This window comes from Erpetoichthys calabaricus, chromosome 9 (genome assembly GCF_900747795.2).
Source record: "Erpetoichthys calabaricus chromosome 9, fErpCal1.3, whole genome shotgun sequence".
Lineage (NCBI taxonomy): Eukaryota > Metazoa > Chordata > Cladistia > Polypteriformes > Polypteridae > Erpetoichthys > Erpetoichthys calabaricus.
The window spans coordinates 29,992,592-30,016,561 of record NC_041402.2 but is presented as its reverse complement, the minus strand read 5'-3'; the positions used below and the strand labels follow the sequence as shown (position 1 = coordinate 30,016,561).

At 36.6% G+C, this 23,970-nt stretch overlaps 1 protein-coding gene across 1 annotated transcript in view; it reads right to left on the bottom strand.

Moving 5' to 3' along the window:
• Positions 1-23,970, bottom strand: part of morn5 (MORN repeat containing 5) — a 53,606-nt gene that overhangs the window by 15,770 nt on the left and 13,866 nt on the right. Inside the window, exons 2-4 of the mRNA XM_028808879.2 lie at positions 13,876-14,023; positions 4,520-4,631; positions 4,221-4,352 (exon numbers count right to left, since the gene is read on the bottom strand). Coding sequence (XP_028664712.2) covers positions 4,221-4,352; positions 4,520-4,631; positions 13,876-14,023 — 392 coding nt within the window. The remainder of the gene's footprint in view (positions 1-4,220; positions 4,353-4,519; positions 4,632-13,875; positions 14,024-23,970) is intronic.

The following is a 23,970-nucleotide window of genomic DNA, read 5'->3' as shown; positions in this document are numbered from 1 at the left end:
AATGTTAAGAATATAAGAAAAATGCACAGGACGGATAACAGCTAACATTAATTGCTCTTATTCTTTTTAAAATAAATGTACCAATAACCATTTTCATGAAGAAGAATCAACACAAATCATCACCTGGTTGAAACCAATAGAAAGGAAATCTGCATGTCTTAAAGAATGACATTTAAGATGAAGTTCACCATATTCAATTAAAGTCTCAGTGTACCACTTACCAGAGCCATGGTCAATGCTATTAGCTGTTTTTGTATATCTGTTACTTGGATATTTACTCGTGTATGTTTTCAAAGCTACTTGAAATCCATTGAAATTCTAATTTATTTAGTATGCTATTACCAGATTATCACATATTAACTATTCATTTACACATCTACTTTCTTATTTTTTCTTATCATCTCCTGATAAGACATCCATTTTAGAAGTCATGCATTTATATATATGTATATATCACTGCTTCCTAAATTTAAAAAAGTAATTTTAATTTTTTTTCTCTTTAGTTGTAGCAAATAGTCTGCAAAAAGTAGCTTAACTTGTAATGTTGAAACTACTGCCTAATGCAAACAAGGGGTTACTGTATAAATTTTGACCAGACAAAAAATATCAAACATTATTTTAATGTAAAAAATAACAGCAAGTTGGAGAACAAGTCACTTAAACAGACTACATACTGCTAAATGTTAATTTCATTTGTTTTATGGTGAGGGTTGTACTGGGAGGTTACTAAGCTGTTCAAAACAAGCAGCCCTTTGCTTAGTAACTTTTTCTCAACTCCTGCTGAAGAATTCCTCAAAGTTCCCTGGCCACTCAAGCAATATAATCTCTTTTAGCTTGTCCTGGGTCTTCTCCCAGGTGGCTATGACTGTTACACAGACCTACTCACCGACATGCAAATCTTAAATCAAAATCTGGACTCCATTACAATACTGTCAAGTACACTAGGTTTGGAGAATGTAAAAATCAGATGACTGTGAAAAATTAATGTTCTACACATTCAATGAACACTTGTTTTATAGATACACTGCTAACCAACCCTGGAATCAATATGAATGATTATATTCATAGATAAAGTTGAGGCACTGTAAATAACTTAGTCCTTAGATAATTTAACTTGCAAGCCATTGACATATGGGGAAAAGAAACTCAATTTAAACTCAAACACCTGGGTCAGCTGCACTGATCACTAATCATAACATTTAACATGCTACCTGTGTTAAAAATATCTTCCTTTAAATCAATTTCCAAAACGGGTTAGTCTAGTTCAGGGTTGCAACAGCCATTGCCAATCCCAGCAGCGCATTTCATTAGGTAGTAACCAATACCTATTGCTGGACTCAATGATTTTCTCTCCTGTATGATATGGGCCTTCATAGCAAGCTGCATTTGTGGTCAAAACAACATTACATCACTTTAAACTCTGTACACTACTCAATCATTTATTAGATAAAAAATATGTAAAGATTTGTGTTACCCATGAAAGAGTTATGCATTTAACTAATTACTAATGACCACATTATCTTAACATGTATAAGTTACTTCTGAAAGCAAGTCCCCTTTTGCCACAATAGTTACTTATTTTTCCTGATATTTCTTACAGTAAATGGTATAGGTTTCTCCATGGCTTTTTGTACATTTCCAAACTGAAACCGAGCACCGTTTATTTGCTGTAAAGGAAAATTGTTCATTTGCTTTATTCTTTGAGACTCTCTCTTTTACTTACATTATACCCTTCCATGTAACGTATTTCTTCATATGACCTCAGCTAAAATGTTAGCACATGATCTGTAAATCTTAGTAAAGTGATTCTGCCCCATACAAGGTGCACCTAGTCATCTAGAAGTAGAGTGATGCTCATACTGTTAATGTTTACAGTTTGTATTTTAAACCTTACTACAACAATCCTGTTTAAATATTTCTACCAGACAAGTTTATAACAAACTGACCCTCCACTCCAAATACATCAATGAAGGTGAAAATGGTGATTAAAAATAAAGGGCACATTCTTACCTCTTCTGTACATGGAAGAGGGTGAAAACACTGCTTGGCAGAAGGCCGTTTCTCTGAACACTTCTACCATGTATTTTTGCAGCATTTGCGAAAAAACAGTCCTACTAAAGAGTCTGGACAGATCTCACTCACATAACCTTTGATCCACTGTTTGGGTGCATATGTCAACTACATCCCCTTTCCTACGATGAAGAATGACCCGAGGTCCTGAAAACCATCTGTTTTCACTCAGACAATGGATCACAGAAAGACTCTTTGGAAGTCTATCAGGGTTTCCTAAGATTATCCAGGGCAATTCTGCTATCCACACTTTACAAAGTGATATCATTAGACAACTTTAGAATTACATAAATAAAAATGCCTCAGAGACATTACATACACTGCTTTACAGCTGAGGACTTGTGGAAAGTGAGTGCAAATCCCACTACACTGTAGAATTTCTTTTAAGAATATGTCCATAAGAAAAGTTCAATGGAAACATTTATATAAGCAAAGTATATTGTGCTTCTCTGTTTCAATTAAATAACATGTAAATGATGGGAAAATTAACAGACTTGGCAGCATAAGGCATTACTTTTGCTTTCAGGTCTTACAATTTCAAAAAACAATCTGCAGATAAAACAGTTGGAGAAAACATCTCATATTCATCCATTCATATATCCATTTTTAACCACTTTTACCAGTACAGTGTCTATAGAAAGATGCCAAGCAACCTAACAGACACTTATCAAGAGATAATCATTGTGAACTGTAAACCATTGTGAGTGTGAGAAGAATGTGTAAATTTTAATCAGAGAGTGAATGGGAATGGAATTAAACCTGGTTACTTAGAGCAACAAGTCACCAGTACCAACCACCATACCACCTTGAAGCTGCATATAAGAAGTTGCTAGTTCTCATTATTTTTATTAGGATACTGTACCTTGTGTGGCACATTGGTACAGGGGCTAACATAGCTGCTTGGATTTATTCTCCATCCATCCACTGGTAGTGCAGTTTATTCTCCAAATGTATGTGTGGATGCTTCTTCAGGTACTAGTTTTATCACACATCGCAAAGACATGTGTGTTTGGTTAACTTATGGTTCTGTATTTTCTGTGTGTGCATGCATGTGTGTGTCTGTGTGTGTGAAAATACACTGCAGTGCACTGGCATCCTGACTTCCAGCTCCCAGGAACTCTTCAGTGAAAGATGAAGGTTGAGAAACTGGGTGGATGCTGTTTTTGTAACATTTATTTAAATACTGGTGTTAGTATAACCATCTTTGGTAACAAAGTCCTAAATTATTTTGTCCACTATTCTCATATATAGTAAACCAGACACTGCCAACCTTTATACAGTGTGTTAAAATGCACCTTGCCTTTTTAAAGTCCTTCTGTATTCATTGAATGTTTTTGTTCTGTCCTTTCTGCATACTCATGCAATTCAGTTAGGTGAATTGTAATGTGTGCTATAATTTAAGAAAAAGAAATGGCAACTGACTTGTTGATCAATGTTAAAATGACTGAAAATAGTTGCAGTATTTTGGTTTTCTTAACCCAATTTTTCCATTAAAAGATAGTAGAGAGATGGAACCTTTTTCAGCAGCACTGGACAAAAGGCAAAAATAATTGTATAAAAGTTGACACTATTACAGAACACAGTGAAACATTCCCACATTCACTCACAACAGGACTATTTAGGTTTACCTAGTTCCCAGACATTCACATGTTTAAGATGCATTGAAGCACTTGAAGAAGATCCAAAAGACGATGCTGTACAAAAACAGCAGGATGGGAATCAAATTTACATTCCTATGGCACAATGCTTTTTTAGCTAGTGACCACTAAATTAAAAAAAAATAATTCAATATATCCTAAAGGTAATTCTATTTTTTATATGAAATCTATATACAGTAGTTATATGGGCATTTAATTTCATGAAAACTGAAAGGGAATATTCAAATCCATTGCATTTTAAGTAAATTACAATCTACCATTCAGAACAACAGGTTAATTTTTATAGCATCTTTTATTCTAATACTACAGAATACTATTCTACAAGTTGATGTGAATAGACTGATAGCTTAGACCAACTTTTGCTGGTAATTCCCTGATGTCTCAAATATCTGACTGCTGTTGCAGTTAGCTAAGAAGCATCTAATTGTCAGCTTTTGAAGGAGTATATAATTTTCAGCTTTCATGTTTAAAAAAATTCCAGAGTAATTTTACCTGCATTTCTGAGAAATTTATTGTTGTAATCCTTCACCACTCTGGTAACAGGGTTATAAAATCCATCTCCACAATCGTAACAACCTTCTGGGATCACTGTAGGTGGGTCCTTGTTTGTAAGTTGGCACCGGCCTTTTTACAAAAGAGAAAGATATTTATATTATTTCACACCTACATCTACCTTTCACAGTGTTTTTTGGACTAATGATTGCTAGTAAAAAAAAGTATTTTCAACACTAATAATGTAATCCATCCATCTTAAAAAAATTTCCTCTACAGTCACTTTTCATTTTGAGTACCTGCTGGTTTTAGTCCATCCAGCATTTCCTTGTAAAATCTTCTGTCATATCCATCACAGTACTTCCATTCTCGTTCCTTATAAACAAGTCCGTCAGCAAATGTGTAAGTTCCCTGTAAAACAATGGCATCTGAGTTCAGATATTTATTTTTCACAAATAAGTGATGTAAGTTATGAGCACTTAATTTAAGAATCTATTTTGATGAAAAGTGGACCCTTTTGATAATGCTGTTCGTTGTATCTCCAAGTCTCTTTATAAGATATAGTTATAGGAATCCCTAAATCTGGTCACTTGTTTCCCATCAAAGGTGTAAAAGAGAGATTATAATCAGTAAATAATATATACTTAATGTATAACATTGGTTTTACTAAAACAGAACATTTAACAAAATATGTCAATATTAAAATTAGCAAGGTGTATTAACTTGGGATATTAATGTCAAAATGTAGTAATAATTATATTAATGCTAATATTTCCAAATTATTGTAGTTAATGATGCTCTCTTATATTATAAAACTTATATAAAGGATAATATAATTTCAAAAGATGCAGTTATAGAAAGAATACTGATATAATTCATGGAAAAGTACTTTAATACCAATGTTTAGTATACAGTATACCTAGACTAATATTTTAAATAAAGCTAATGGTAGAAACTGGTAATTGGGTATAGAAGTTGTCAAGAGTCGTAAAAAATGTGGCAGGGTTTAGAGATACTTACCAATTACAAACTAACACCTAATTCAATTGCATCTACATTTTCTCTTCTAGATGGTGAACTTAATGCTTTCTATACCTGCTTTGATCATGAGAACAAAGTTTTTGCCATTTGAATGCCTGCAGTATCACAGAAAGGTTAATAAATGAGTCAATATCCATATAGTATCCAGTCCAGATAGAATGTCTAAAAACATTTTTTAAAAACTTTTATTGACTACTTAGGAATAAGGTGGTGTCTGCAATGAAATATTTAATGCCTCACTGAAAGAATCTATGGTTTTTGCCTGCTTCCAAAACATAATAATCCATTGTAAAAGAAATTAAAGGTGAGCTGTCCAAATGACTACAGACCAGTGGCCCTTGCCCCTATTGTGATGAAATGCTTTGAAAGATTGCTGAACACATAAATCATTTTAAATGTCAACACCTTTGGTCTAGAGTGGATGCCATTTCGCCAAACTTTCATGCTGTCTGCTGTCCTGGCACATGTTGATAATAAAATCTACTGTAGCACACTACTGTTTACAGACTACGATTCAAAATTTAATACTGCTGTTCTATAAAGCTGATCACCAAGGTCCTAGACCTGAGATTTGATGACACCCTCTGCAAGATGGTTTTGAACTTTGTAACTGACAGAGACATTTATAGATTGCCAGCATCACTTCCTCCACATTGATTCTCAATACAGGTATTCCAAAGGGTAGTATGTTGAGCCCATGGTTGACTGCTTGTTCACTTATGATTGAGTGGACAAACATGGTTACATCTCAATCATTAAATTTGCCCGGGACACTACAATCATAGAATTAACTACCAACAATGATGATAATGGTTACTGACAATAGACCTACATTAGACACAGGAGTGCTAGAACCTTTAATTGAGCAAAACAGAAAAGCTGGTCACAGACTTCCGGAAGCAGAAGGCAGACCACATTCATGCTTATATTAGAGGATGTCTTGAAGGAAAGACTGTGTCTTCATCTATGCTGACAAGCTTTTCTCTCTATTATTAAAAAAAATCTTGAATGGGAGACCAGGGAGATGAGACGTGATCTTCTCAGAAGACACTTAAAAGACCCGCGAGACAAAAGAGATTAGCCACGGAGAGTCTCTCGGGGACCTTAAACATGAGACTTGGTGCTACGAGATTGTCCCAGGACCGTCTCGTGGGGACGTGGAACATGAGATTCTTGCAAGTCACGCACTACTTACAACCATTTTCAAATAAGACCACGGTCATCAAAACTCTCAGTCATGTAAAGGCTTTTAGCAGACACAGATCCTCTGCTCTCAGCTCATATAAAGCGTATAAGGACAATATGTTCTAGATGAAATGTCAACAACTAAGCGAAGAAGAAAGAGCAGTGCGGAGAAAAGAGACCCAAAAGCATTGGAGAGAAAAAAATGCAGATAAGAGATTATGAAAGCAGTAGAATTTGAAAGGCTCAAAAAAAAAAAAACGATGGCGTGATACACATGTAGAGAAAGCTAAATATGAAAGCAGTAAAATTCGAAAGTATCAAAAAAAAATAGAGTAAAGATCGCATTAGCGCAAACAAAAGGAAATTATTACTCGAAAAAAGGGAAAATAATCATCATGGACCAGGTGTAATTGAAAAAATAGCAGGACAAAGCAAGGTCAGAAATAAAAGACAAAGAGTAGAAAACAAAGTAAAACATCATAAAGAGGTTCAAAAACTAGAGGGCGAAAAACATGCAGAGCTGGTTAGAGATAATGAAAACAGTGGAATTCAAAAGACACAAAAAAAAACTTAGGCGCGATACACAAGTTATAGAATATAAAAGCAGAAAAATTCGAAAGTATCAAAAAAATTACAGTAAAGATCACACTAGTACAAACAAAAAGAAATTATTACTCAGTGAAATAACGGAAAGGCAAATAGAGATCGAATATATGGACATAGGTGATATGTCAGAAGTATGGAAATATTGTAAAGCTTTGCAGTTTAAGTCAGAGACTTGTAGATCGTCTAATTCGTGTTGCCATCAGGGAAAAGTAGTGTTTCTACACAATGAGGTGGTATATCCTCAAGAATTAAAAGACTTGATGTTTGGGGAACGTGAAATCCACAAACAGTCAGTTAGTCATTTCACAACCCACTATATCCGAATACAGGGTCACGGGGGTCTGCTGGAGCTAATCCCAGCCAGCACAGGGCACAAGTCAGGAACAAACCCGGGGCAAGGCGCCAGCCCACTGCAGAATGCGCAAACACTACAGGCAAAATATACGAGACTACAATAATCTTTTCGCCTTTGCATCATTCAATGCTCAAAAAGTAGATTTACACAATAATGGACCATACACTATGAAAATCTGTGGTCTCGCAACAATTAAAGCAACGACAAGTTTAATTTAGAAGAAACCACAATTCGGTCAGGTGTATATTTATGATGATTGAGAAGCGATGCAAATTTTAACAGGCGAAATTTGAAAGGTAATGTAGTATATATTCTGCGAATAACATTAGACACCAAAGGAGACCTTAATATGCCATTCGTATTAAAATGTTTACAGTTTCCCATGAGAATAGCTTTTGCTATGACAATTAACAAATCACAGGGACAAACATTCGAAAAAGTCGGATTATTTATTAGAGAAAAAGAAACGATATTCACTCACGGGCAGTTATCCGTTGTGTTGTCGCGATGTAAGTTCAAAAACAGAATCAAAATTCAATGCGATCCTGAAGAAAAGTGCAAATAATGAAATTGAAACAATTCCAAAGAAAAAAACAAGCTTTTAAAATTGTATATCCGATTAGCCAAACACAGGGGTTGGCAAGCAATGCGAGCAGGGGGCAGAGCCCCCTAGTATAGGCATACAATAGAGTCAGTCCTCACTAGCTGTATACCATCCTGGTATGGCACCTGCTCAGGAAGGCAAAGTACTACAAAGTGTGCTGAGGTCTGTACTGATAAACAGCAGCTGTCCTAGCAGGTGATACTTTCGAAAAGCTAACAGTGTTATTAAAAATCTCAGCCATCCTATACAGTTCCTTTTCTATTTTTTCCATTCTGGCAAAGGTTCAGAATAATTAACATTTAACATCACAAAATTTACTTAGAGTATTTATCTACAAATCATAATGTTACTGTTCCATTCAAACTATTATGGTGCTGAGGCGTCACCTGTTGCATGACTGCACTCAGGTCCTAATTTGGGATGTTGTGTTCATTGTTTCCTTGATAAGAATCTACTGCTTCAACTACCACTACTACCAATAATAACTATAGTAATAGTGATTATAATGACAATGATAACATTGCCAAGCCATATCTACTAGTCCATGTTTTGTCTGGTCAACTTCATTTCATTTGTTAATATACATCCATACCTACATTTCAGGCCTGCAACACATTCCAAAAAAGTTGGGATGGGTACATATTTGGGCCCGTAATGAGGTGAAATTATTAAATAATGATGTGATTTAAAACAGGTCATGTTAATAGGAGATTGTAACCATAATTTGGTACAAAAGCAGTATCCACAAAAGGCTGAGTCTGTGAGAAGCAAAGATGGGCACAGGATAAATGCATGAGAAAAAGACTGAAATGTTTAAAAACAATGTTCCTCAAAGAACGATTAGAAGGGATTTGTATATTTCTCTCTCTACAGTGCATATCATTAAGCAATTCAAGGAATCTAGAAGAATTTCAGCACGTAAAGGGCAAGGGCGCAAGCCTAAGCTGAACAACTGTGATCTCCAATCCCTCAGACAGCACTGCATTAAGAACCATCAGTAATTAATAGCTGATATAATCACATGGGCAAGGGACTACTTTGGTAAACCTTTGTCAAGCACTATAATGTGGAGTTGCATTCACAAGTACTACTCAAATCTTTATTGTGCAAAAAAGTAGCCTTATGTTAACCATGTCTGGTAGCGGTGTCGACTTCACTGGGCTCGAAGGCATCACAGATGAGCCATCACACAGTGGAAACATGTATTGTGGTGAGACGAGTCAGTATTCCAGATCGTTTTTGGAAGAAATGGACGCTGTGTGTTCTGGACCAAAGACGAAAAGGATCATCCAGACTGTTATCAGCAAGAGGTCCAAAAGCAGGGTCTGTCATGGTATGGGGTTGTGTCAGTGCCCTTGGTAAAGGAAATTTATACTTTTGTGATGGCAGCATTAATGCAAAAAAGTATACTGAGATTTTAGAGCAACATATGCTGCCTTCAAGATCATATCTTTTCCAGGGTCATCCATACATTTTTCAATGCAATAAAATACAAAACCACATTCTGCACACATTACAAAGGCATGGCTGCAGAAGAAGCGGGCACACATACTGCACTGGCCTGCCCTCAGTCCTGACCTGTCCCCAGTAGAGAATGTGTGGAGAATTTTGAAACAAAAAATGTGACAACAACGACCCCTTACTGTTACATACACCTTAAGACATTTTCCAGAAGAATCTGACTAAATAACACCTGAACGCTTCATTTCTTGGTATCCTTAGTGCTCAAACATCTTTTAAGTGTTATGAGAAGAAACAGCAGCATTACAAAATTGTAAATGCTTTGCCATCCCAACTTTCTTTGGTACGTGTTGCAGGTCTGAAATCCAGGAATGAATGTATATTAAAAAATCAAATGAAGATGAGCTGACAAAACATGAAATACAGTATCTTGGGTTCATTCTGTCTGCAGTGAAATAAACGTCAAAGTAAATTTAAGAATCACTGCTTTTTTTTTTTTTTTTGCTTTTTCAATACTGTCCCAACTTTTTCTGATTTGGGGTTGTAATACCATGTAGCTGTAGACTCAATTCAGTAGAAGTTCCGCATAGGTGTTGTGGATAATTATAAGTTCTTGTATAGTTGTATAGAGGGACTTGTGTAGCTGTATATCTAGATTCTGTTCAGGTAAACAAGAAAATTGCCTGAAACACACAGGGATGCTGAGTCAACATCTGACTATAATGGAGCTTTGCTGGTTAAAAATCTGTAAAGTGCTCAAGATAATATCCAGTGGAGATTCAGGACCTTGAATCTGCCAGATTGGGGCAGGTAGCCCTCCATTATTAAAAATGGTGTTAAGAATTACAAAGGGATCATATTATTATGTATCTATAGGAATGAATATACAGTGCATCCAGAAAGTATTCACAGCGTATCACTTTTTCCACCTTTTGTTATGTTACAGCCTTATTCCAAAATGGATTAAATTCATTTTTTTCCTCAGAATTCTGCACACAGGCAGAATTAGTAAAAGGCAAAGTAAAACTCCTTAGTAAAAGGCACATGGCAGCCCACCTGGAGTTTGCCAAAAGGCACCTGAAGGACTCTCAGACCATGAGAAAGAAAATTCTGTGGTCTGATGAGACAAAGATTGAAGTCTTTGGTGTGAATGCCAGGTGTCACATTTGGAGGAAACCTGGCACCATCCCTACAGTGAAGCATGGTGGCAGCTTAATTGGAGTCCACCTGTGGTAAATTCAGTTGATTGGACATGATTTGGAAAGGCACACACCTGTCTATATAAGGTCCCACAGTTGACAGTTCATGTCAGAGCACAAACCAAGCATAAAGTCAAAAGAATTGTCTGTAGACCTCCGAGACAGGATTGTGTCGAGGCACTAATCTGGGGAAGGTTACAGAAAAATTTCTGCTGCTTTGAAAGTCCCAATGAGCACAGTGGCCTCCATCATCCGTAAATGGAGGAAGTTCGAAACCATCAGGACTCTTCCTAGAGTTGGCCGGCCATCTAAACTGAGCGATCGCTGGAGAAGGGCCTTAGTCAGGGAGGTGACCAAGAACCCGATGGTCACTCTGTCAGAGCTCCAGATGTCCTCTGTGAAGAGAGGAGAACCTTCCAGAAGGACACCCATCTCTGTAGCAATCCACCAATCAGGCCGGTATGGTAGAGTGGCCAGACGGAAGCCACTCCTTAGTAAAAGGCACATGGCAGCCCGCCTGGAGTTTGCCAAAAGGCACCTGAAGGACTCTCAGACCATGAGAAAGAAAATTCTGTGGTCTGATGAGACAAAGATTGAAGTCTTTGGTGTGAATGCCAGGTGTCACGTTTGGAGGAAACCTGGCACCATCCCTACAGTGAAAAATGGTGGTGGCAGGATCATGCTGTGGGGATGTTTTTCAGCAGCAGGGACTGAGAGACTAGTCAGGATAAAGGGAAAGATGACTGCAGCAATGTACAGAGACATCCTGGATGAAAACCTGCTCCAGAGCGCTCTTGATCTCAGACTGGGGCGACGGTTCATCTTTCAGCAGGACAACGACCCTAAGCACACAGCCAAGATATCAAAGGAGTGGCTTCAGGACAACTCTGTGAATGTCCTTGAGTGGCCCAGCCAGAGCCCAGACTTGAATCCAATTGAACATCTCTGGAGAGACCTTAAAATGGCTGTGCACCGACGCTTCCCATCCAACCTGATGGAGCTTGAGAGGTGCTGCAAAGAGGAATGGGCAAAACTGGCCAAGGATAGGTGTGCCAAGCTTGTGGCATCATATTCAACAAGACCTGCGGCTGTAGTTGCTGCCAAAGGTGCATCGACAAAGTATTGAGCAAAGGCTGTGAATACTTATGTACATGTGCTTTCTTAATTTTTTAATTTTTAATAAATTTGCAAAAACCTCAAGTAAACTTTTTTCACGTTGTCATTATGGGGTGTTGTGTGTAGAATTCTGAGGAAAAAAATGAATTTAATCCATTTTGGAATAAGGCTGTAACATAACAAAATGTGGAAAAAGTGATGCGCTGTGAATACTTTCCGGATGCACTGTATGGTGGTATTCTACTTTATGGCAGAGTTCCTCACTTATGGCCATGAATTTTGGGTTTCATCGAAAAAGAATTTTTTTGCAGGCAGAAATGAAAGAAAATTAAGATTCCTTTATTGGGGTGCAAGGTTCATATACTTGACAGCGATAAGCTCAGTAAGTTTGACTTGTCTCAGAATTAATGCCACTGCATATGTGCCCTAGGTCACTGATGTAGGTTAAGAGGAAATGTGTTCAAAAAGAAGTCAAGAAATACTTGTTCATTCAAAGGATCATGGGAAATATGAAAGAAATCATTTAGTCAAGTAGCTGAAGATATACTGGCCCCTTTAAAAAATGTTTATGTGAGATGCTGGGACATCTTAATTATTAGGTAACCAATGTGAGTAATTTTATTTTTTCTTATGTATCTTAAAATGATCTGCTACAATTTTATGATGTTTGTATAATATGCACACACTTCTTTGCCATGTAAATACTACTCACATAACTACGCACACATAAAATAACGTCTTCACTTGAGGCAGCCCAACAAAGCCACTGTGTTATTAGTGTTCTGTAGACAATATAATAAAACTTGACAAAAAAAAAAAAAATGAGACTGATCATCTCATATAATGCAAACCGCATTATAAATTGTAAAATTTTATGTCATTCATAGGGTGGACATATGGCTAAAGCAAATTCTTGACAGCTGAGCAATTGAGATGAGAATAGTGCTGTTTCTAGCACAGGAGATTCAAAATTACAGAACATTTGATTGTTCAGGACTTGTCTGTTGTAAACTGAACTAATGTGATTGCTGTTTATACTTAGTGCAGTGATGTACATAGCAAGGTCCTGTGTTCACAGTGCTAAGTCTGCCTATATTAATTATAAATTAGTAACTTCTAAAATAAGTGACAAATAAGGAGTTTTCTTAAGAAAAATTCAAGGCAAATAGATTTAGTCCTGTTTACAGTAAAGGGGCAAGTAAAGACTTTTTAAAGAATATGTTAAGAGACCTAAATTGAGGCAGAAGTATGGAACTGTCCTGAAAATTAAAGGATATCCAATTACAGCTATTAAAATACCAATACTAATATAATAAAAGATTATAAACAGAATGACTACTATTTGAGTTAATTATATTACTTGTTTTGGTTACATTAGAGTACAGCTGTTAAAGTCAGATGCCTTTCTTGATGCAGCATCCTTAATCCTTCAGACACATTTCTAAACACTAGTCATAAGATTTGTTACTGTATTAATAATAATGCAGATAATGATCCATCCATCCATTATCCAACCTGCTATATCCTAACTACAGGGTCATGGGGGTCTGCTGGAGCCAATCCCAGACAACACAGGGGCGCAAGGCAGGAAACAAACCCCGGGTAGGGGGCCAGCCCACCACAGGGCACACACACCCACACACCAAGCACACACTAGGGACAATTTAGAATCACCAATGCACCTAACCTGCATGTCTTTGGACTGTGGGAGGAAACTGGAGTACCCGGAGGAAACCCACGCAGACACGGGAAGAACATGCAAACTCCACGCAGGGAGGACCCGGGAAGCAAGCCTAGGTCTCGTAACTGCGAGGCAGAAGCGCTACCCACTGCGCCACCGTGCCGCCCACAGATAATGATACAGTACAATAATAAGCAATACAAAAACAGCATAACAGATAAACTGAAAGTAGATAATAATAGTACATGTAGATAATATATTGTGGTATTACAGCTTTCTTGATGCAGAAACAAATACAGATAATACTGATACAGTATAATAATAGGGAAAACTGTCATAAAATGGGAAAATCCAGTATGATAAATCATAGAAATATGAAAAACAGTGTCATTGTTTTCTACAAATACCTTCACCGCTTTTCCTTCCTCCCAGATGGCTTCATATTTACTTCCACTTGGGAAAAACAAAGTTCCTTTTCCATGAAACATCCCATCCTTCATTTCTCCAACATACTTTGTATCAGTAGGGAAGATATAAACTCCTGCACCTTCCATTCTAGAGAAAGAATTAATGTAAAAAATTATTACTGACATCACTTAAAAGTCATAATATGTGAACAATTTGAATAAACAGAAAAGATTCAAGTCTTGGGCCTTACTGAATACAAGGACCATCATCTCATAGTGCAATAAATTTATTTTTATGTTCATCTTTTTATATTGACCATGTCACCACACATTTGGCCAAAAAATTTGCTTTGTCTTTTCTTTAAGAAGGAATAAAGGTAATATGTTCATTGTTTATTTTTAACATATTACAGTGAGATAATTCTTACATATTTCAAGTTTAAGATTCCTATGTTATAGATAGATAGATAGTAGTATACAGGATGATAAAATAATATTAAGTCAGTGGCCATGGTGCAAGACACACAGAAATAAAGTGTGATATATGATACAAAACAAGAGCAATTTAGGCAGTGCTTACAAATGTAATCATGAATAGAATAAAACACAGTATTGTATAAAGGTAATGTAAATATATATATACTGTAGCAACAATATTGAAATATATGTGCAGCAGTTGTGTGGAAAAGTACAAAAAATATGGTTTGCATTTCAATACTGTATAGCAAAACTATAACCTGAGTTATGCAAAATGTGCATTGAACCATGATTTCTACTTGCAATACAACAGCGGTTTATACTGTGCTAAACTACAAGGACATGGTTTCACTTTCCAATATAAATGTAATTTGGTCTCTGTAAGGATTACAAGATGACTTAGTTTAATATGCGCAGAAATTGGTCAAAGTTAGCAACATCAAGAGTGTGTGGGTATAATAGTGGGTGAACTTCCCTTATGGTGATGATACTGTAATATATTTTCAAGAAAAAAAAACTTTTCAATGAAATATTCAATGACTACACACAGTGAAAATCCCAGTTATTTAATCAACAGAGGAAACAGGAACAACCTTTTAAACTGTACAGATACTACAGCACACGCCCCCAACCCTAGACTCCCTTCACTCCTCCCCAACTACTGCTAGGGTGAAGTCCCTTACTTAAATACTAGAATCACCCTGCAGTACAAAATGTCACCCCACACTTTCTTGAGCAATAGGGGAGGGAGGTTATAAATTAATCTTCTAAAAATGCTAACTATTGAGAAATCTTTGAGGAAGATGATGCCCGATAAATACAATTTATTTAGTATTCATTATCATAAATTCACATAGAAATGCTGCATTGTTCTTACACATAAAAATAATAAAAAATAAACTCCCACCCCCCAACATTGGTACCACCTTACCAGCTTAATTCTACAGCATTCTTTTCACACAGACATGGAAATTAAATCTAAATGCAATCAACTGAATTAATTAATTAATCTCTCTTAGCAACAAAAATAAAAACTGCTATGTTAGGAACACATTGTAAATGTTTAAGCAACAATAAATTTTGCATTCAGTAAATTTAAAGTCCACAACTTGTATGCGCAGACCGAAATATTAGGGTTAATATTCATTTTGGTACACCCAAATGCTATGTCTTGACTTTCTGTTTATTTGATACTTCAGATGTTGCATTATGTAATTGGAATACCACAAAGCATGGGTGGGAACTGTGGACAAGACCACTGGACTTGTGCCTGGAATTTAATTCTATCTGAAGCTATTCCAGTGCTTGTTGACTACTTAAATTTCCTGTCAGATTGCTCCACATTAAGCTCCACTGCTGCAATATTATCAAGTAATGTTTTTTTTGTTACCTTTTACATTGTGAAAGATGAAATGAAATAGATTTTGCTTGTACAGTGACAAATTTACCCAACCTGATTATTAGCAGTTTATTTCATAATTTCATAGCAAAGACTTTTTTTTAAAGAAAAATCAAACAGTATGATCAGGAATATATTCTACATCTGCTAATGTTCTGTGATGCAATCCTTTTTATTAAGAACCTTGACCTAAAAGTATTTGTCCCTATTACTTTGGTAGTATTTTTGTCACTTTTTTTGTTACTTCACTACCTTTAAGCAATAACACCTTCAAAATGCAAAAGCATTAATATCTAAAATGTAACTGAAAAAAACTAACCTTGCACATACTGTTTGTTGTGTTTTTCATATTTTACAGTATTTTCCAAATGTTCTGCATTAATGTAATGTACTTCTTCTGCATTAAGTAGAATACAGTATTTATTTCAAATTCATTTGGCTATAAATGCAATGGGAAGGGTCTGTTTCTTGCCAGGGTTATATTAAAATGTCTGTGCACCCACATTAGAAAGAATCATGTATTTGTACTCACCCACCTAACTCATATCATATTCACAATTGTTGATGAACCAGTCTCATTGCTTGCATTTATAGTACCATGCTTTAATAGTCCAAGCTGTTTGTTATATTGTTATAGGAGCACAGTGTTTCTGGGAATGACTCTGGCTCCCCAAACACTTTACTTGGAAAATAAAGCATATTCATAATATAGTTGAATTGATGTGCTTTTGACAAGAAACAAGAAATCTGGGGATTTTTTACTTCATTTTAGATATCATTTTGACCAATGCCTGACTGATTACTGTTTTTGTTCTGAATTAATAATCATTGCTTCTCAAAACTATTCTACATATTACTGTATTTTCTTGCCTTTAACTTTGTTCTTTTCTGATTTGTGATTACATTGTGATGGTGTCCTCTGTGAATGATGATACAAAATGTCAAGTCTGATTGATTTCTATAATCAGTTTATTTGAAATTTATAACAGCCATCTTGGTCTGAAGGCTCAGTATTTGGAATTTGCAAATAGAGAATTTAATTTAAATGTAATAATCAACTGGCAAATATTCATGTTATTAAATAAAAATGAGTAGAAGAAAGTAAAAATGTAATAATAACATTTATTAATATATTTGCTCACTAATATTAAGTTTCTTTCTTGATTTTGTAAAACAGTAATGATTTAAATTGTAAATACATTTAAGAATTCAAATTAAAAATCTTATCCTACATAGGTCAGTAATTATAAGCTTTAATTCCTACAAGGTCCTGAAGTGTACCACAAGAATATGTGAATGTTCCCCTACAAAGGCAACTATGATATTTACACTCTTATACTTCCACTGCACACTTGTGAAAGGTGCTTATTTTTGAACTTGCATTTAATAAAAAAATAGATTTGTTGTAAATTTTATTACACTGCCTATTTTTAAAAAGCACAGTACAAAATGTGCCTGAATGTATTAATTATAAAACAGGGAAAAGTAATAACCAGTAATTAACAAAATATAAAATTTGTCACTGCCAATATTTTGACAACAAAAGCTAGCCACTACTTACTTACATGATTTAAATATTACTTTTTAAATTAAGAATAGATTCATTAAGTGTTTCTGAAAATAAATATTTAATATTAATTTTTAAAATGCTGAATCAATTCCTGCAGATAACTTTATGAGACTTCAATTTTCAGCATCATGCTAAAACAGTAAAGTTCTTTATGTCAATGAGGCATGTCACCCCTTTTTCTCTTTTTCTTTTTTGGAGATTACTTGCAGCAGATTCCAATTTTAACCACATTAGTAACTGCATTGCTGTGCAGATAAATGTGTATAACCACTAAACTTCAAATTACTGTGTGTATGCGAGGAGTCCATCTGATTTCCATCCGAAATTTATGCAGACACAGGATATGCATTTTAATGCCAGGTGTAAATGCAATCTGGCTAAAATATATACATATACAATTTATATATGAAACATGTGTTAAAGGAGGTCTTTGAGAAAACTAACATTTTTGTGGGTCATATATACCATATTTTGAATACTGATGAAGCGGGCCACTTTAAAATGATCTCAAGGCCAGGTCTGGCCCACAGGGTTTAAGTTTAACACCCCTGTTATAGCATGATTTTAGTGATTTAAGTATTTTACTGATTTTTATACATTACTTTCAGTCATCTTGTGACTCCACTGGAAGCTCATAGTGTTTCTCTAGTGGGCTGCAGCCCCTGCTTGAGAACCAGTCACATAGCTGATGTAGTTACTGCCACTTTGATTTAGTCCATGATCATAGGTTTGACAATACTAAAAAATTATTATAATAAAAAAATAAAAAGTAAAATCTTGTAATTTATAGTGTTTTGCAAGACAAAATATACCAAAAAAACTCCATTGCCTATATAACAGTTGACATTACAGCACATCAGCATCCAGTGCCCCTCTCACACACTCACCACCTACCATCCTTCAGAGCAGTACTGTGCTTATCAAGCCACTTACAGGAGAACACTGGTAAAAATGCATATACTACTGCCCTTGCCCCTTCCTCCTGGCCTTTATTTCTCTGCATTCATGTTTAGTCTTTTTTTCAATGCTGAATTAATATACCAATTAATAATATGTTTCATTCATTTGCAGATCTTAATGAATTCCAAGCTGGAGCCAATCTCAGGACAGTCACACACACACTTATATACATATACATAAACTCACACTGTGGTTACTTAGAGCTGACAATCATTTTGACAAGCTGTATTTGGTCTGTTGATGGAAATCACAGTTAGTACATGTAGTGAAATGTATTTAACATAAAAAGACTTTTCTGACTTTCCTAAAGGACATGCATATTAAATATAAATAGGTATTTTTAATTTAGATTGAAAATGTCATTTCTCATTTGTGTATTTTGTTTGATAGTTCTCTTCCTTGGGTTAACTTGTATTCTAAGTGAACTAAAAATTTGTTACAGTATGTAACCATAGTCTGTGTGATTGCTGAAACTGACTTATTCTATTGCAGGGTACTTTTAATAACAGGTATCAGTACTACATTAGACATCCATCCATCCATTTTCCAACCCGCTGAATCCGAACACAGGGTCACGGGGGTCTGCTGGAGCCAATCCCAGCCAACACAGGGCACAACACAGGAACCAATCCTGGGCAGGGTGCCAACCCACCGCAGGACACACACAAACACACCCACACACCAAGCACACGCTAGAGCCAATTTAGAATCGCCAATCCACCTAACCTGCATGTCTTTGGACTGTGGGAGGAAACCGGAGCACCCGGAGGAAACCCATGCAGACACGGGGAGAACATGCAAACTCCACGCAGGGAGGACCTGGGAAGCGAACCCAGGTCCCCAGGTCTCCCAACTGCGAGGCATCAGCGCTACCCACTGCGCCACTGTGCCGCCCTACATTAGACATTTTAGTCAGTAAATTGTTACATTAAAAACCTCTAAAATGTCAGGACGTAACATGTGAAAACATGCAGGCAGGCAGTGTGACACAGTGGTTAAGGCTTTGGACTTTAAACTCTGAGGTTGTGGGCTCACTGACGCTGTGTGATCCTGAGCAAGTCACTTCACGTGCCTGTGCTCCAATTCGAAAAACCAAAAGAAATGTAACCAATTGTATCTTAAATGTTATGCAGGCAGTGCGGTGTAGAGGACTTTGGACTTCAAACCCTGCGGTGTTGGCTTCAAATCCCACTACTGACACTATGTGTCCATGAGCAAGTCACTTGACCCACCTGTGCTTCAATTGGAAAACCAAAAAAATGTAACCAATTGTATCATAAATGTTGTAAGTTGTCTTGGGTAAAGGTGTCAGGTAGATAAGTAAATGTAAATAAAAGTATCCATAGCATAACATCATACAGAGTCTGGGGGTACAGCTGAGCTGAACCATTTCCAGACAGGGAGCAGTCCATGTGAAACGTATACTCCAGATATATGTTTTGAAGTTGTAATGTTGTAGGTGTTCATGTAATTAACTATGAACATCTAGCTTGTTACAATAAATTTCTAAAGCAGTAATGATGTGTCCATCTTATAATTTATAGCCTTATACTTTGATTGATTACATTTTCAAGTAATATGGTTTAGTCTATACTATGGTCACTTTGTAGTGTTTAAACCCTGTTTGAATATTCCATGTAAAGTTTATTTCCATCTGGAATAAAATTTTCAATGTATTTAACAGTAGTGGAAAGAGATAATACAGTCTATGTGCTTTGGAAAAAGAAGGGAGTCTGCAACTACTTTAAACAGTATCATTATCATAGTTACATAATTGTTTTAATTGGGGAATCTAATCCAGGTGTTCAGGAATATTCAAAGACATCCACAAAACGATTTCTACAGATTTCCTTCAGCTCAACAATGAAATTGCACTTGTGAATAAATGAAAGATGGAATCTAATAGTGCATCAAAGAAATAACTACTTCGAGAAACATGTTAAAATCAGCTGTTGGCTAACTTAGGACTAAACTGGCCTGAATGTACAAGAAGTGAATTTGGGAGACAGATGACTGCAGAGTATAAACCAGCTGAGATTGTCTTAACTTTCAGCTATTTTTTCCAATTAAGCAAAAACAAGAACCGTAGAACATATTCCGGGCAGGCAGCCTGGAATTAAAACAACCAATTTAAGAACATCCACAAACAAAAACATGATATGAAAATTGTAGATGACTGCTACAGGGTCAAATGTTTGAGAATAAAATTGTAATGACCATGGACATCAAAATAGTTGACTGACTCATCTGAGTGGAGTTTACTTAAATATTAAAATAATTATGCATAAAATAGACCTCATGTGTTTGCAGTGTAATTAATATTACTAGGCAAAATCAAATACAACGTGTGATAAGCAACTGAGATACCGTAGATATGAACCATAACTGATGGAGGATGTTCTCTGAGAGTATATCTTTTGCACTTAACTGTAACCAGATTTTAAACAAAAAATTGTAGATGTATATATTGTCATAATTAGAGGAACCCATAGTGAACCTTACGTACTAGCTCCAAAGAGGGTAAATATCTAAACACATTAAATATTAAATAAATTAGGGCAATGAATTGATGGACAGTGAGGTGCACATAAGGAGCAAGCAAAAAGAAGGCAATAAAACCTGCAGGTTTCTAGGCCAGCCTAAGTAGGTTTCAGTTCATGTCTGTCTAATTCACTGACCCACAAATTTGCCTACCATAAAGTATCTTAAAGCATTCCTGTATCTCTCCTCCCAATTCTCCATCACTGTATCTTGGCCTTGCTTCCACATTCTATTGGAGCCCTTGTGCCACCTCACCTTTCGACTATACTTAACTAGCTGTACCCTGTGGCTGTGCCCACATAGTAATGAAACTGGACAAACTTTAAAAATCAATAGACGATGGCACTATATCTGATCGTGTTCAGCTGTGATGGGACAGCGTTCCCCGCATGGGGAGAAAAGCACATGGCATTGATATCTCTGGCAATCAGCAGCTACCTTTTAAAACACATGGCGCTCTGATCTCTCTCTCTCAAAAACGTCAAACGTTACTCCTTAACAATCTGTAAATGATAATGTCTGTTGAACAAACAGGTATCGCTAGCTAAGCGGAGGCAAGGTGCACTCCAACATGTGGCAAGACGTAGACCAACTTGAACAGAGGCTGGCGAGTGAATGAGGAAGGCCCCACCCCCCTGCTCTCGACCCACAGCCAATCTCTTGGATTTGAATAAATACATCAGAACCGCAAGTGAACTATGGTAATTAGCATGATGAGAGGAGTCGCAAAATCAACTGGAAAGTTCAAGCAAATTATAGAAAACAACCAGATCTAAATCCGTTAAGTAAGTCTCTCGTGAAAAGCAGACAGACATACAGACAGAACACACTTAGACCACGAAATTTTTAAAACCATTTCTTAGCGAGCACCTATGGGCCAAGGGTAACTTACATTCCACATTTCAAGTCCCAAATCCTCATGCTTCGGTAGATTTCGTGATGAGTGAGTCAGTGGTATTTGGCTTTTATATATATATAGATGAGCCTTTGGGCTTAAGGAGGCTTTAAATAATGCATCCAAGGTAATGCTACTTTGGATGCGGTGTCACTAGGCATGAACTCCCTCTACTGGTTTCTGATATACACCTCTATACCTTTAGTTATATATGAAAGGCAGTCGTCCTACAACCAGGCCTTATGCAGGGGCAAAATGGTTCCTGTTTTTCAAACCTGAGACTGTGCTGCCCTTGATCACAATTGTGTTTTTTTAACATTTCCACAGCTCTCAGTAGCATTTCTCTCTTTCTCTACCTGCCCTCAAGAATTCAAGGGAACATCACATACAGTACTTTCATCCACTCCTGATCTCATACTTGGTTTCCTAAGTCTCTCTGTCTAAACTGTTTTTGTGGCATCTAGAACAGTAACAAGTCTTACTGCTCCAGCAGTGCCTTTGCACCTAGAAGAGAGTGAGCAGAAAGCATATGTTGTCATTACAAGTGCATTCTTCTCTTTCTCATCTAGGTCCCTGCTACGTCCTTCTCCTGTCACACACCACCTTTCACTGTGTGTAGACACATTAGACTAGATCTCGATCTCTCTAGCCATGTCCCTGCACAACTGAGCCTTGAGTTACCCTTAAACTACTCACTCTTTTTCCAAGGGGTGCAAAACCTCAGAGATTTGCATACTCACTTTTCCTATAGCCTGAAAAACATTACATGTCTCTACATAGGTTGTATGTCACTTGCTCCTGCAGTGTTGTCCATTCCTCTCCAGGGTTCCATGCACATATCTAGGGCCTAATAACATCTGCATTCCAACGGTGGCATGTCTATGGCAAGTAAGTGTCTGTATTTCTATGAGGAGTTTCAATTTTGACTGCCAGCTGAACACCCCTTCACTATATAATTAGTAACAGAGACGCCTGATATTTGTATGTGTCTTCTTTGGCAATATTTCACAAGCTACTAAATTTTGATAATATATTCAAAGGGTTTTGGGCACTGCAACATAAACCATGTTTGAAATGGGCAGTCACAAAAACATTGCTGAAGCTGAATCATTACGAACGAAGTCAAAAGCAAAAATTGTTGATCGGTTACACTGCAAATTGATTAAATGGGTATCAATAGACTATGCGGAAACAGTTGGTGGCGATTGTGCGGAAGATGAAAATATCAACTTACAATATTTACAACCGTTAACACCATCCAGTCTTCTGAAGTGACTTCAGCTGCAGGTGGAAGCTCCACACAACTGTTCTTACGATTCTACCTTTGTCCAGAAACGGTTTCATAAGCTTTATGATCTTAGTCTCGGAAAGCCTTTTTCCCATGGTGTGACTGTGATCTTTTCCTGAATAAGATCAAACACAGTTGCGTGGGGTGCGACAGGAGCTTCCACCTGCAGCTGAAGTCACTTCAGTACACTTGTACTTTGTGAGCATACCCGTGTCAATCAAACAGAGGAAGCTCTGCAGTTTAATTGTGATTTTACGCTGTAGGAAGATATATAAATCAAGGTAAATAACATTTGATCTGGCTTTTATATAAGTAACATATAAATGTTTTTATATAAAGACCATCACAAAGCATAATCACAAACTGTGCTTTGTACGTGACCTTGGCAAGCTCTGTAAGCCGTGCTTTTTCTTTGAAGGACAGGTGTGGGGCAGACCAACTGGCAGGATGACGCAGATCCTCTTGCTGTTTCCAAACGGTGCCATCAGTCCCCTTTACGCCTGGTGCAGCTGCATTGTTCTTATATGTGAGTAGACATTTCCTGTGGGAGGGCTTCTGTTCACTTTCTCCGATGTAGAAACCTCGTCCTCATCCGAATTCACCTCTGTTATAGCATGTCTATTTGAAAACAGCAGTGTCAGATCAGGGGGAGCGTGAACGCGACTGAGAGAATAAAACTGAATAAAGAAAGCGCAAACCTTTACAAGCACCATACATTTACATCGGCTGTTACAGACTCAAATCAAATGTATGTTTTTATTGTATAATAGTAACAATAAGAGCAACTCACTACTCAAAACGTTTATTTTGTGATGCGACAAGGCTCGAACCCGCGATGTGTTTATTATGAGTCAGCACGTCTTACCGCTGTACTACCAAAGCAGACTTAATGACAATGTACACTAACCCAATTTCTTTTTTTTCGGTTATAGTCTTGAATAAAAGCATACTTGTTTTATTATACT